This window comes from Amblyraja radiata, chromosome 30 (genome assembly GCF_010909765.2).
Source record: "Amblyraja radiata isolate CabotCenter1 chromosome 30, sAmbRad1.1.pri, whole genome shotgun sequence".
NCBI lineage: Eukaryota > Metazoa > Chordata > Chondrichthyes > Rajiformes > Rajidae > Amblyraja > Amblyraja radiata.
This window is the reverse complement of record NC_045985.1, coordinates 5238289-5253596: the sequence shown is the minus strand read 5'-3', so window position 1 is coordinate 5253596 and position 15308 is coordinate 5238289. Positions and strand designations below refer to the sequence as shown.

Genomic DNA, 15308 nt, shown 5'->3' with positions numbered 1-15308 from the left:
TATGAACCCATTGCCCGTGGGGATGGTGAATCTGGGGCAGAGAGAATGAACAGATTACGATGCTGGAGGCCGGCATCGACGTGGGAGCAGCGGCGGTGACTGAGACACAACCCGGCATGACGAGAGAAACGAACAGGAGAGACCGCAAGAGCTACCTGGTTGTCTAACGTGAGTAATACATTGTGCTATTATTTGCATTGTTTTATCATCAACTTCACAAGTTAATAAAATACTGTTCTTAATAAACAAAACTTAATCTTCTTATTAAGGAATTAATGTAAGTCAGTGATCAATTTCTCATGATGTAGATGTCGCTGCAAGACCAGCATTTATTGCACATCACTAATTGCCCTCTGAGTAGATCACTCGGACAATTCCAAGGACATTTGATCTTCAACCACTTTGAACGAGTTGGATCTTAAACAAAATAAGAGTGTTGCGGAGATTGTATTACAGACAGTTTATTTCTTTCTAGCATTTGTGGTGATTAACTGTATTTACGGTGGGGGGGAATATTTAAAATTGTGTCCCTGGATTGTGCCACTGATTACAATCAAGTCAAACTCCAGTACAATAGATAGGGAAAAGGGACAGTGCCACTGGGCAGCGTATAGTTCTCAGTATTGCAGCGTCACAACCCGCTAACATTTATACAATGTCCTCGCATCTCTTTTCGGAGACCACAGAGTGCTTTACCTGCGTAAATCACATTGAAGTGCAGCCAGTAAAGGCAACGGGAATCCAGAACCTCATCAATGAAGGCCCAGAGTACAACATCAGGACATAGTCACAAATGCTGGAGTAACTCAGCGGGACAGGCAGCATCTCTGGACAGAAGGAGTGAGTGACGTTTCGGGTCGAGACCCTTCTTCAGACCGAGAGTCAGGGGAAAGGGAAGCGAGATATATAGACGGTGATATAATGAGGTAGAAAAAAATGTGAATGAGTCCGAAGAAGGGTCTCGACCCTAAACGTCACCCATTCCTTCTCTCCTGAGACGCTGCCTGTCCTGCTGAGATACTCCAGCATTTTGTAACTGTCTTCGATTTAAACCAGGATCTGCAGTTCCTTCCTACTTCATCAGGAGGTTATGTTGAATCGGTATAAAACACAGGTTTGGACCCAACTGGTGCATCAAGCCTATTTCTGGTCACCAAACTTAATGAATGAAGCGAGGGTCATCGGGAGGGCGCAGGAGATATTCACTGGAATGGTTTCAAGGATGAGGAGATTCGGTTCGAGGGTGAGGCTGGAGAAGCGGGTGCAGGTTCTCTGTGGAGAAGGGAATTTGAAAGCTTTCACAGAGGGTTCAAGCTCGGGTCCGGTGTGGAGAGGGGGAATGGGGAGCAGGGGGTCGGGGTCTTTCCCATGTGAGCGAGGTTCAAATGGGCACAGATTTGAGAGAGAGAAGCAACAAGGGAAATATGGCTCGGAGTGTAGGAAGGAATTGCAGATGCTGGTTTGACCGAAGATAGACACAACATGCTGGAGTAACTCAGCGGGACAGGCAGCATCTCTGGAGAGAAGAAATGGGTGACGTTTCGGATAGAAGCGGTCTCCGGCATTTTGTGCCTATCTGAGGGGAATAAGGCTTTTCAGTTTAGTTTATTGTCACGTGTTTCGAGGTACAGTGAAATACTTTTGTTGCGCGCTATCCAGTCAGCAGAAAGACAATACATGATTACAATCGAGCCACTTACAGTGGACAGATACTCGATGATGGAATAACGTTTAGTCCAAGGTTAAACCAGCAAAGTCCGATCATAGTTAAAGTGAGAAATGTTGAGGAGGGAGTAGAGATTTAAGAGTGTGGGGCGATTGTAATATGTGATTGTAGATCTGCATCGCACGCAAATAGACGCCTTGGTTGGGCGCCATCTCGGAAGCATTAGCGGCAAGAATGACCTGCAGGGGCGGGAGGAAATGCTGCCAATTGGGCTTTCGAATCTGAGTGTTCCGTGTTCCACACTCACTGATTCCACGGTGGCGCAGTGGTAGAGTTGCTGCCTTGCAGCGCTTGCAGCGCCAGAGACCCGGGTTCGATCCCGACTACGGATGCCGTCTGTACGGAGTTTATAGGTTCTCCCCGAGACCGCGTGGGTTTTCTCCGAAATCTTCGGTTTCCTCCCACATTCTAAAGACGTACAGGTATGTAGGTTAATTGCCTTGGCGGATGTGGACATTTGTTCCTTATGTGTGCACTAGAGTGTTAATATGCGGGGATCCCTGGATGCACGGACTTCGCATGTCGGTGCGGAATCGGTGGGCCGAAGGGCCTGTTTTCGCGCTGTATCTCTAAAGTAAACCAAACTAAAATAAACTGATCAGTAGACACGGTGAACCTTTGCAACCTGCAATGAATTTTAGAGGGTCATATAATATCCTTTAAACAATACACGCAAACATAGATTGCCCCGAAGACTGCTGCATGAGAGACAGGTGCACTGTTGTGGAATAAAATAAGGGCGGAGGGAGGTCTCCGTCCATCCTGATCCCGGGCTGTGAACGGAGATGCGGGCGGCGGGTTCCACTGCCCAACAGGTGCAACACCTCCTCAGGCTATACCCGAGGCTTCCTTAGCGCCGGGCCCCGTCCCTTTCTGTCCTGCCTTACTCTTTCTCGTCCATATTCAGGCCATTGTAATATCCAATCTACCCCTCCCTCGTGTGAGACGAGCTGAAAGCGGCCAGGACATCATCACACTGAACACTTGCAGCCAGATAGCATTCATTGCCCGGGACAGCAGCGGGCGCAGCGACACGGTACAGTAGGAGTTTAATTGGTTGAGAGATACAGCGCGCAAACAGGCACTTCGGCCCACCGGTTCCGCGCCGACAAGCGATCCCCAGACATTAACACTATCCTACACCAACTAGGGACATTTTTTACATTTACCAAGCCATTTTTTAAAAAACATTTTCCAAGCCCCTGAAGAACCGAAGCGGAGAAAACCCGCACAGATTAATGGGAGAACGTACAAACTCCGTCCAGACCGAACCCGTAGTCAGGATCGAACCCGGGTCTCGGGAAGCAATTCGCTGTCAGGCAGCAACTCTATAGCTGCGTCACCGTAACTGCCACGTGACCATGGCCATATTCGGCAGCTCCACGTCAGTGAATACATTTTGAACCAGGAAGCGGAGATAAAATGGCTTCGAAAGACCAGGTCGAGAGTTTGACCGAGGAGGTAGTTTGTCCCATCTGCCTGGATTTCTTCACCGATCCGGTGATACTGGAGTGCGGGCACAACTTCTGCCGCTCCTGTATCACACAGAGTTGGGACAGGGAGGCGAAAAACACCTGCCCGGAATGTAGAGACGAGTTTGTGGACCGCACCCTCAGGGTGAATCGGGCCTTGGCGAGACTGACTGAGAAAGCTCGAGCACTGAGCCTAAATCTCAAAGAGAAGGAAAGTAAACTTCACTGCGAGAAACATCAGGAAGAACTGAAGCTGTTTTGTGAAACTGACAAGAAAGTGATTTGTCTGATCTGTCGAGATGGGCGGGAACACAAGTCTCACAGCTTCATACCGATAGAAGAAGCTGTTGAAATTTACAAGGTAAAAGCAAACCGATATTGATCACATCATTGTGTCATGTTTTTGTTTATTTCCTGAGATTCCTCTTGTCTGATCTGAAACCCAACCCCAGGATCAGGTGAAATCATCTTTCGAATCTCTCACAGAAAAGAAATCAGAGATCGAGCAAATGGAGCACGAACAGAAAGAGAGCATTTCTGGAGTTCAGGTGAGGCTTTGTACTATCGATTTCATTATTTTGTGTAGATTTGATCCCTGTGATGCGTGTAATAATGGGCACCTCTATAGAGCTCAGTAGTCGAGGACCCGAGATCTTGGGAGCGGTTGGGCAGCCAAGGACTTTACTCACTGGAGCGCAGGAGTCTGAAGAATGATCTATTGTAGGTGTATAATATAACGAAACGAAATGTCAGGGTGAATACTCAGTCTCTTACCCTGAGTAGGGCATCGAGCATGCGAGGGCATAAGTTTAAGATGGGAGGGAACAGATTTAATAGGAACATTAAGGGCAACTTTTGTGGTGGGTATATGGGACGAGCTGCCTGGGGAGGTAGTTGATTCAGGTACCATAACAATATTTAAAATATATTTGAACAAATTGGTGGAGAGATAATATTAGCACCTGGTGGGCCAGGTGGAAATTGCGCAGATGGGGCAATGGACAATAGACAATACACAATAGACAAGAGACAATAGGTGCAGGAGTAGGCCATTCGGCCCTTCGAGCCAGCACCATCATTCAATGGCTGATCATCCCCAATCAGTATCCCGTTCCTGCTTTCTCCTCGTATCCCCTGAATCCGCTATCATTAAGAGCCCTATCCAGATAACCAGCCTCCACCACCTCTGAGGCAGAGAATTCCACATTCACAACTCTCTATGTGAAAAAGTATTTCCTCATTTCCGTTCTAAATGGCTTACCCCTTATTCTTAAAACTGTGGCCCCTGGTTCTGGACTCCCCCAAAATCGGGAACATGTTTCCTGCCTCTAGCGTGTACAAACCCTTAACAATCTTTTCTGTTTCCATTAGAACCCCTCTCATCCTTCTAAACTCCAGAGTGTACAAGCCCAGCCGCTCCCCTCTCTCAACATATGACAGTCCCGCCATACCGGAATTAACCTTGTAAACCTACACTACGCTCCCTCAATAGCAAGAATGTCCTTCGTTAAATTATTGGTTCAAATCTGCACACAATACTCCATATGTGGTCTCACTAGGGCCTTGTACAACTGCAGAAGGACCTCTTTGTTCCTATACTCAACTCCTCTTCTTATGAAGGCCAACATGCCATTCGCGTTCTTCATTGCCTGCTGTACCTGCATGCTTACTTTCATTGACTGATGAACAAGGCCCCCAGATCCCTTTTCCCAACTTGACACCATTTAGATAATAATATGCCTTCCTGTTGTTGCTTCCAAAGTGGATAAACTCACATTTATCCACATTAAAGTGCATCTGCCCACTCACCCAACCTGCCAAGTCACCCTGCATTCACATAGCATCCTCCTCACAGTTCACACTGCCACCCAGTTTGGTGTCATCTGCAAATTTGTAATGTTACTTTGAATCCCTTCATCTAAATTATTAATGTATATTGTAAATAGCTGCGGTCCCAGCACCGAACCTTGCGGTACCCCACTAGTCACTGCCTGCCATTCTGAAAGGAACCCGTTAATAACCATATAACCATATAACCATATAACAATTAGAGCACGGAAACAGGCCATCTCGACCCTTCTAGTCCGTGCCGAACACGTATTCTCCCCTAGACCCATATACCTGCGCTCAGACCATAACCCTCCATTCCTTTCCCGTCCATATAACTATCCAATTTATTTTTAAATGATAAAAACGAACCTGCCTCCACCACCTTCACTGGAAGCTCATTCCACACAGCCACCACTCTCTGAGTAAAGAAGTTCCCCCTCATGTTACCCCTAAACCTCTGTCCCTTAATTCTCAAGTCATGTCCCCTTGTTTGAATCTTCCCTACTCTCAGTGGGAAAAGCTTATCCACGTCAACTCTGTCTATCCCTGTCATCATTTTAAAGACCTCTATCAAGTCCCCCCTTAACCTTCTGCGCTCCAAAGAATAAAGCCCTAACTTGTTCAACCTTTCTCTGTAACTTAGTTGCTGAAACCCAGGCAACATTCTAGTAAATCTCCTCTGTACTCGCTCTATTTTGTTGACATCCTTCCTATAATTAGGCGACCAAAATTGTACCCCATACTCCAGAATTGGCCTCACCAATGCCTTGTACAATTTTAACATTACATCCCAACTTCTATACTCAATGCTCTGATTTATAAAGGCCAGCACACCAAAAGCTTTCTTTACCACCCTATCTACATGAGATTCCACTTTCAGGGAACTGTGCACAGTTATTCCCAGATCCCTCTGTTCACCTGCATTCTTCAATTCCCTACCATTTACCATGTACGTCCTATTTTGATTTGTCCTGCCAAGATGTAGCACCTCACACTTATCAGCATTAAACTCCATCTGCCATCTTTCAGTCCACTCTTCCAACTGGCATAAATCTCTCTGTAGACTTTGAAAATCTACTTCATTATCCACAACCCCACCTACCTTAGTATCATCTGCATACTTACTAATCCAATTAACCACACCATCATCCAGATCATTGATGTACATGACAAACAACAGTGGACCCAACACAGATCCCTGTGGCACCCCACTAGTCACTGGCCTCCAACCTGACAAACAACCATCCACCATTACTCTCTGGCATCTCCCATTCAGCCACTGTTGAATCCATCTTGCTACTCCACCATTAATACCCAACCATTGAACCTTCTTAACCAACCTTTCATGAGGAACCTTGTCAAAGGCCTTACTGAAGTCCATATATACAACATCCACTGCTTTACCCTCATCAATTTCCCGAGTAACCTCTTCAAAAAATTCAAGAAGATTAGTCAAACATGACCTTCCAGGCACAAATCCATGTTGACTGTTCCTAATCAGACCCTGTTTATTCAGATGCTTATATATATTATCTCTAAGTATCCTTTCCATTAATTTGCCCACCACTGACGTCAAACTAACAGGTCTATAATTGCTAGGTTTACTCTTAGACCCCTTTTTAAACAATGGAACAACATGCGCAGTACGCCAATCCTCCGGCACTATTCCCGTTTCTAATGACATTTGAAATATTTCTGTCATAGCCCCTGCTATTTCTACACTAACTTCCCTCAATGTCCTCGGGCATATCCTGTCCGGACCTGGAGACTTATCCACTTTTATATTTCTCAAAAGTGTCAGTACTTCCTCTTCTTTGAATCTCATAGTTTCCATAGCTACTCTACTTGTTTCCCTTACCTCACATAATTCAATATCCTTCTCCTTGGTGAATACCGAAGAAAAGAAATTGTTCAATATCTCCCCCATCTCTTTTGGCTCTGCAGATAGCTGTCCACTCTGACTCTCTAATGGACCAATTTTATCCCTCATTATAATTTTACTATTAATATAGCTGTAGAAGCCCTTTGGGTTTACTTTCACCTTACCTGCCAAAGCAACCTCATATCATCTTTTAGCTTTTCCAATTTCTTTCTTAAGATTTTTTTTACATTCTTTATACTCCTCAAGCACCTAATTTACTCCATGCTGCCTATAATTATTGTAGGTCTCCCTCTTTTTCCGAACCAAGTGTCCAATTTCCCTTGAAAACCATGGCTCTTTCCGATTTTTACTATTTCCTTTCAACCGAACAGGGACATAAAGATTATGTACTCTTAAAATTTCACCTTTAAATGTACTCAATTTCTCTTCCACATCTTTCCCATAAAACAAAATGGCCCAATTTACTCCTTTTAAATCCATTCGCATCTCCTCAAAGTTAGCCTTTCTCCAATCAAAAATCTCAATCCTAGGTCCAGTTCTGACCCTCTCCATAATTATATTGACACTAATTGTATTGTGATCACTGGTCCCGAACTGTTCCCCAACGCATACCTCTGCCACCTGACCCGTCTCATTTCCTAACAGGAGGTCCAGCACCGCCCCTTCTCTAGTAGGTACTTTAAATTAAATTAAATTTCTTTATTTATATAGCACATTTTTAGTTAACTTGCATTGACCCCAAAAAGTGCTTCACATAATTACATTCACACACACAGGCAAAGGTGTGTGAAGTGTCTTGCCCAAGGACACACACAGGCAAAGGTGGGTGAAGTGTCTTGCCCAAGGACACAACGACAGTATGCACTCCAAGCGGGATTCGAACCAGCTACCTTCCGGTTGCCAGCCGAACACTTAGCCCATTGTGCCATCTGTCGTCCCCACATGTATTGCTGCAAAAAACTATCCTGCACACATTTTACAAACTCCAACCCATCCAGCCCATTCCCAGTCTATGTGTGGAAAATTGAAATCTCCCACAATCACTACCTTGTGCTTACTACTAATATCTGCAATCTCCTTACATATTTACTCTTCCAATTCTCGCTCCCCATTTGGCGGTCTATAATACACCCCTATAAGTGTTGCTACCCCTTTCCCATTTCTCAGTTCCACCCAAATAGCCTCCCTAGACGAGCCCTCTAATATATCCTGCCAAAGCACTGCTGTAATATCTTCCCTGATAAGCAATGCAACACCTCCACCTCTTGCCCCTCCAATTCTATCACACCTGAAGCAACGAAATCCTGGAATATATCGTTTCCCTGCTCTTTGTTTTCTGTCTGCCAACCAATTTTCTATCCATGTCAGCACTCTACCCCCAATACCATGTGCCCTCAGTTTGCCCACTAATTTATGTGGGACCTTATCAAATGCTTTCTGAAAGTTCAGGTACTCTACATCCACTGGCTCTCCCTTGTCGATTTTCCTGGTTACACTCTCAAAAAATTGCAGAAGTTTAGTCAAGCATGATTTCCCCATCGTAAATCCATGCTGACTCGGACCGATCCTGTTACTGCTATCCAAATGTGCCGCTAATTCATATTTTATGATTGACTCCAGCATCTTCCCCACCACCGATGTCAGGCTAACTGGTCTATAATTACCTGGTTTCTCTCTCCCACCTTTCTTAAAAAGTGGGATAACATTAGCTACCCTCCAATCCACAGGAACTGATCCTGAATCTATAGAACATTGGAAAATGATCACCAATACATCCACGATTTCTAGAGTCACTTCCTTAAGTACCCTGGGATGCAGACCATCAGGCACTGGGGATTTATCAGCCTTCAGTCCCATCAGTCTACCCAACAACATTCCTGCCTAATATGGATTTCCTTCAGTTCCTCCGTCACCCCAGATCCTCTGGCCACTATTATATCGGGATGATAGTTTGTGTCGTCCTTAGTGAAGACGGATCCAAAGTACATGTTCAACTCAGCAGCCATTTCCTTGTTCACCATTATAAATTCACCTTTTTCAGTCTTCAAGGGTCCAACTTTGGTCTTAACTAATGATCTCTTCTTCACATACCTAAAGAAGCTTTTACTATCCTGCTTTATATTCTTGGTTAGCTTACCTTCGTACCTCATCTTTTCTCCCCGTATTGTCTTTTTGGTATATTCTGTTGCACTTTAAACATTACCCAATCCTCTTGCCTCCCTCTCATCTTTGCTACGTTGTACTTCTCTTTTATTTGTATACCGTCCCTGACTTTCCTTGTCAGCCATGGTCGCCCCTTATTCCCCGTGGAATCTTTCTTCCACTTTGGAATAAACTGATCATGCACCTTCTGTATTATTCCCAAAAATACCTGCCATTGTTGTTCCACTGTCATCCCTGTTAAGGTATCTTTCCAGTCATCTTTGGGCAGCTCCTCCCACATGGCTCCATAGTCCCCTTTGTTCAACTGTAACACTGACACCTCCGATTTACCCTTCTCCCTCTCAAATTGTAGATTAAAACTAACCATATTATGGTCACTACCTCCTAATGGCTCCTTAACGTCGAGTTCCCTTTATCAAATCCGGTGCATTACACAATTAAACTGATTTGATAAGGTCTTGGTCTGTTACATTACTTTCACCAGGTATTTCAGAATTATCAAGAAGAACTCTTGATTTGCCAAGGTAATGAAAGCTATGGATTACATACGGGTAAATTGAATTAGTGTAGATACGTACAGAGCCCAGCATGGACATGTTGGGCAGAAGGGCTTATTTGTGCACCTCAGGACTCGAGATTCACTCGCCAAATGTCACCTTCCATGTCATGAAGAAACACAGCAGAGTGACATAATATATTGATTTTAATCTTTCATCTGACAGGAAGAGTCACACAACCTTCAGTCACAGATCACATCCCAGTTTGTTGAACTGCACCAGATATTCACTGAGAAAGAGCAGCGCTTACTTGGAGATATCCGGAAGGAAGAGAAAAAGATTGTAAAAAGAATGAAGAAAAATCTTCAAGAGATTCAAGAGAATTTAAATTCCATTGAAGAGGAACTCTCACAGTTACAGGAACAGATCGATCACAAGGACGGCGTGACATTTCTGAAGGTGAGGAGTTACACGACAGTTTGGATAAGACCACCTGATATTTTATCACCAATTCAGTTTCTTCTCATTATCTGATATTTCAATGTTTAATCTTGCACTAAATGTTGTACCCTTTATCCTTTATCACTACACTGTGGACGGATTGTGTTTATAGCTTAGGTAAGGGGAAGGTACCGCGAGACCTGGGTGTCCTTGTACACCGGTCACTGAAAGTTGGCGTGCAGGTACAACAGGCAGTGAAGAAAGCTAATGGAATGTTGGCCCTCATAACAAGAGGATTTCAGTATAGGAGTAGAGAGTGCAGTATGTGTTCAGTTTTGGTCTCCTAATTTGAGGAAGGACATCCTTGTGATTGAGGCAGTGCAGCGTAGGTTCACGAGATTGATCCCTGGGATGGCGGGACTGTCATATGAGGAAAGATTGAAAAGACTAGGCTTGTATTCACTGGAGTTTAGAAGGATGAGGGGATATCTTATAGAAACATATAAAATTATAAAAGGATTGGACAAGCTAGATGCAGGGAAAATGGTCCCAATGTTGGGCGAGTCCAGAACCAGGGGCCATAGTCTTAGAATATAGGGGAGGTCATTTCAGACTGAGGTGAGAAAAACTTTTTCTCCCAGAGAGTTGTGAATTTATGGAATTCCCTGCCACAGAGGGCAGTGGAGGCCAAATCACTGGATGGATTTAAGAGAGAGTTAGATAGAGCTCTCGGGGCTAGTGGAGTCAGGGGATATGGGGAGAAGGCAGGCACGGGTTATTGATAGGGGACGATCAGCCAGGATCACAATGAATGGCGGTGCTGGCTCGAAGGGCCGAATGGCATCCTCCTGCACCTATTTTCTATGTTTCTATTCATGTACAGGCTTTTCTTTGACAGGATAGCATGTAAACAAAGGCTTTTCACCGTACTACATGTAACTATAATAAGTTCATTCGTTCAGAAATGTTAGGAGCAGAATTAGCCCATCAAGTCTATTTCGCCATTCAATCGTGGCTGATCTACCTGTGCAAACCCCATTCTCCTGCCTTCTCCCCAAATCCCTGACACCCGCACTAATCAAGATAATATTCAACTCACGAATTGTGTAGTCTTTCCTGTAAGTTTGATCCTTGGATCAATGGCAGATTTTTCACTAACACTCCTTGCACATTCTTGGTTCTTTGTTCTTTGTGTAATACCCTCAAGCTGTGTCAGCTGGGGTCAGAGTTGGACAATGGGAATTTTCAGCTGCTCCTAAAGTTCTTTGGAATAGTTTCTGTTGTGATGTGAACCATCAGTCCCAATAAATTCAGGGGGGAAAAAATAAAGTGTTGGAGCAACTCTGCGGGTTCGGCAACATCTGTGGGGGATTTGGATGGGTGACGTTTCGCATCGGGACCCTTCTTCAGATTGTTGTTGTGAGGGGTGGGGAGCTGGAAAAGCGATGGAGTTTGACAAAGCCTCATGACAGGCAAAGAATACAGGTGAGGGATGGTTGACTGGCAGTTGTGTGGACATCGGCTAGAGATGAATAGCATAGAAAGGGGGTCAGGTCCGAAAAGAGGAGAGATATGTTGCCAGATGGAGGATTAGAGGAGAAAGGGTTCTGGGGGAATGGGTAAGAGAGCGGGTTGGTGTGAAAAGTGGAAGGTCATTAAGCTGGGCACATGGAAGAAATGGGGTAAAGGGGAGAGAGATGGTGTAACCTAACATTGGAGATGTCAATGTTCATTCTGCTGTGTTGTAAACTACCCGAGCGGAAGATGAGGTGCCGATCCTCCATTTTGCGTGTGACCTCACTCTGTCAATGGAGGAGGCCCAGGACTGGAAGAACAATATGGAAATGAGAAGTGGAGTTGGAATGTTGAGCAACCGGGATGTTCCGCAGATCTGGGTCACTTAGTCTACGCTTGGTCTCGATGATGTACAGGAGGGGGCCGAATCGAAGCATCAACAATCCACATCCTCGTGAAACGCTGCCTGCTACGCCGTGTTCCAGCACTTTGTGTTTTATATAAGATGGCATTTTGCATTTCTTGTATCTCAATGAATTGAGCTTTGTGTTTTATTTATTTCAGGATGAAGCTGGTCGGGAGAGCAGGTAGGACATGCTCTTGACTGAAACTGTGTGTGGATGTGTAATGTAACACCAATCACATGCTCAATGTATCACCATGTGTTTACTGTTTGCAGTGCGAGTGTTGATACTGAATCGTTGTCAGTGACAGACGCTGCCCCGGCCTTTGAAACGATCTATCGCCCCTTTGTGTTGAGCACAATGATAACAGAAATATCTGATGCCATTAAGCGGTGTAGCTTTTCACCTTACGGTAAAAATATTGAATTCTCTGTTTTTTTTAAACTAACATAATACCCCCCCCCACACACACACACACACTCACACACACACACACACACACACCTTCTCCCTCCAACCCCCACCCCATCCTCCTGCAGATTCTTGACCCCCCCACCACCACCACCATCATTTCCCTGTACCTCACCTGCACTCATATCCATTTCTCCCCTCCACCACATCCTCCACCACATCCTCCACCACATCCACCATGGACATCCCTACCTCGGGCTTCACAATGCACACCCCCTTCCATCCTTATCTCACACCGTTTTTCCTTTCCTCCCTGGCATTCATCCAACAATTCGCCTTTCAAAACAATCCTCTCGCTGGTATCCGCCTCTCACTTGTGTTGGGTGGATATAGAATCCCACCACTAGCCACAACTTCCCATCCCCACCCCTTTCCGCTTTCCGCAGACCGTTCCCTCTGCAACTTCCTGTTTCACTCATCCCTTTCCACCCAAACCTCCCTCTCTCCAGGTACTTCTCCCTGCAACCGCAGGAGATGCAACACCTGTCCCTATACCTCCTCCCTCCGACTTCGTCCAAAGACCACGACAGTCTTTTCAGGTGAAGCAGAGATTCATTTGCACCTCCTCCAACCTCATCTACTGTATCCACTTTATCAGGTGTGGACTCATGTACATTGTGGGGTACTGATTGTGGTGGTGATCAGCCATTATCAGATTGAATGGCGGTGCTGGATCGAAAGGGCAAATGGTCTACTCCTAAACCTATTGTCTATTGTCTATATGGCGAGACCAAGTGCAGGCTTGGCGATCGCTTCACTGAACACCTCCGCTCAGTCCGCCTAAATGTACCAGATCTCCCGGTTGCTAAACACTTTAACTCTCCCTCCCATTCCCACATTGACATTTCTGTCCTGGGCCTTCTCCATTGTCAGTGTGAGGCCAAGCGCAAATTGGAGGACCATCAGCTCATATTTAATTTGCTTACAACCCAGAGGTATGAATATTAAGTTCTCAAAATTCAAGTAGCCCTTCATTTCACTCACTCTATATCCCTCCCCATTCACAGTTCTCCAACCAGTTTGACTGTCTCCGATTACATTTTATCTCTGTTAGCTTTGTTGTTACCTTCTCCCAGCTAACAATGATCTATGCTACATTTATCTTGAACTTCATCCCCTTGTTAACGTTTTCACACCTTGTACTTCCTTATCTCGGTCTCTCCCTCTCCCCTAACTTCGGTCTCGACACGAAACGCCACCCAATCCTTCTCTCCAGAGATGCTGCCTGTCCCGCTGAGTTACTCCAGCATTTTGTGTCTGTCTTTGAAACAAAACGTATCCATGTTCTGCAAAGATGCTGACGCAGCCTCTGTTAATTACTTCAGCACATTCTGTCTCTTTAGTAAACTTGGATCTGCAATTCATTCTGTTAAATAAAACGGACATAGATTAATTTATCCTCATTGATCAGACACATCTGAGTAACGTGTAGTTGCAGAGCTTGTGTGGAATTATGGGCTGAGGGGGAATTGTCGTTTTGTTCCAGTAGCAAACGCAGCTGCCGGGAAGATTCACTTTCACACAGGCAGCTGGAGATGGGAGATCCCTGAACACAACCGACAGCCACACCCCTCCCTCTGTCTCTGTCTCACCGCCTCTCAAGAAAACAGGAGCGCGTCACCTGGCCCCTCATGTCCGGCCTCGTTCAGTATGAACAAGGCGACTCCACCACAACTCTAACTCCTCTTTAACCACCTCTAATGACCACTCGCATCAACCTCCTCTTCCCACAATCTCCACCCCACGTCCCCCCCCCCCCCCCCCCTCTCTGATTCTCTGCTTCTCCCCCCAGTCTCCGTCACCCTGGATTTGGAAACAGCGCATGCGCGGCTCGAGGTGTCTGAGGATCGGAAGAGCGTGAGATGGACCGGACCCGGAGGAGTCTCCCTGACACCGGGAAGAGGTTTACAGTCAAAGCGCGTGTGATGGGATCCGAGGGATTCACATCTGGGAGACATTACTGGGAGGTGGAGCTGGCGGGGAGTCGGGAATGGAGGCTGGGAGTCGCCGCAGAGTCTGTGGAGAGGAAGAGAGATGTCACACCGACCCCGAAGACTGGAGTCTGGAGCATCGGGCGGTGGGGTGACGTGTTTAATGCATCCGCCTCCCCTCCATCCCCTCTCCCCGCCCGTCCCATCCCCGGGAGGGTGGGAGTTTATCTCAGTTACGAGTCCGGGACAGTTTCATTTTACGACGCGGACACCAAGTCCATTCTCCACACCTTCGCTGGGAATAAATTCACGGAGAAACTTTATCCTTTGATCGGTATTGCGGATGAAAACCATTGGCTGAGAATCTGCTCCGGTTCCGCTCCGGGTGTGTAAAAGGGTCGGGTCCCGGGACCGGCGTCAGGAGCGGGGCTCAGGGGCTGTGGGGTAGAAACCCGGTGGACAACAGGTCGGCGCTGAACGAACGGCTCCCATTTATTCCCCAAAATCCGCGTCGTGAAACCCCAGTGAGCGCGGAAATAAAACCAGGGGGAATGTAAATGTGGGAAGAGTGAAATAAACAGCAACTGAAATCAGAGCTGTCTGTCTGTCGACCCGTTCATTTTAACCCGTTAACCGCATCCGGCAACAGAACAGAAATTACTTTTGTGAAAATATAAAGATTGAAACAAACTCCCTCCCCGCGGGTTCAGCAGCAGCCGCGGGCGGCGGGTCCTGAGCTCCGGGCTCCCCCGGGTCCTAAAGTCCGCCGACACAGATAGCGTGTTTGCAGCATTTGCTCTCCACACAACAGATTAGTTTTCTTCGCTACGGATCTTTGGAAGAATGGGTTCAAACCGAATTCCCAGTTCCAGGTGGGAGCCCGTTGTGCTCAGGCTCTGCCTGTCTCTCTGTAGGATATGTAGATCATTCCTTGTTTCTCTCGCCGCCAGACCCCTCCCTCAACTCTCTCCCAGGT

The 15308-nt window shown here is 46.1% G+C and overlaps 2 protein-coding genes across 3 annotated transcripts; both read left to right on the top strand.

The window, feature by feature from the left end:
- The first annotated feature begins 3102 nt into the window (after positions 1-3102).
- LOC116989786 (zinc-binding protein A33-like) lies at positions 3103-14157 on the top strand. Of its 2 annotated transcripts, none has more exons than XM_033047364.1 (6): positions 3103-3559; positions 3651-3746; positions 9796-10029; positions 12091-12113; positions 12206-12342; positions 13891-14157. In XM_033047364.1, exons 1-6 carry the CDS (start codon positions 3149-3151, stop codon positions 14079-14081), a joined length of 1092 nt encoding a protein of 363 aa, XP_032903255.1. In that variant the 5' UTR covers positions 3103-3148; the 3' UTR covers positions 14082-14157. The 2 variants fall into 2 exon arrangements, with proteins under 2 accessions (XP_032903255.1, XP_032903254.1); XM_033047363.1 differs by having other exon boundaries at positions 13888-14157.
- A 100-nt stretch (positions 14158-14257) lies between these two features.
- On the top strand, positions 14258-14809 carry LOC116989810 (E3 ubiquitin-protein ligase TRIM39-like). The gene has a single exon (XM_033047395.1). The coding sequence runs from the start codon at positions 14264-14266 to the stop codon at positions 14723-14725; it is 462 nt and encodes a 153-aa protein (XP_032903286.1). The 5' UTR covers positions 14258-14263; the 3' UTR covers positions 14726-14809.
- The last annotated feature ends 499 nt before the right edge of the window (positions 14810-15308 follow it).

What these genes read in the sequence shown, in the direction of transcription:
- LOC116989786 (XM_033047363.1), top strand. Translation starts at nt 3,149, where the DNA reads ATGGCTTCGAAAGACCAGGTCGAGAGTTTGACCGAGGAGGTAGTTTGT. An exon ending in AAGCTGTTGAAATTTACAAG is followed by an intron (nt 3,560 to 3,650) that starts GTAAAAGCAAAC and finishes ACCCAACCCCAG; the next exon opens with GATCAGGTGAAATCATCTTT. An exon ending in ACGGCGTGACATTTCTGAAG is followed by an intron (nt 10,030 to 12,090) that starts GTGAGGAGTTAC and finishes TATTTATTTCAG; the next exon opens with GATGAAGCTGGTCGGGAGAG.
- LOC116989810 (XM_033047395.1), top strand. Translation starts at nt 14,264, where the DNA reads ATGGACCGGACCCGGAGGAGTCTCCCTGACACCGGGAAGAGGTTTACA.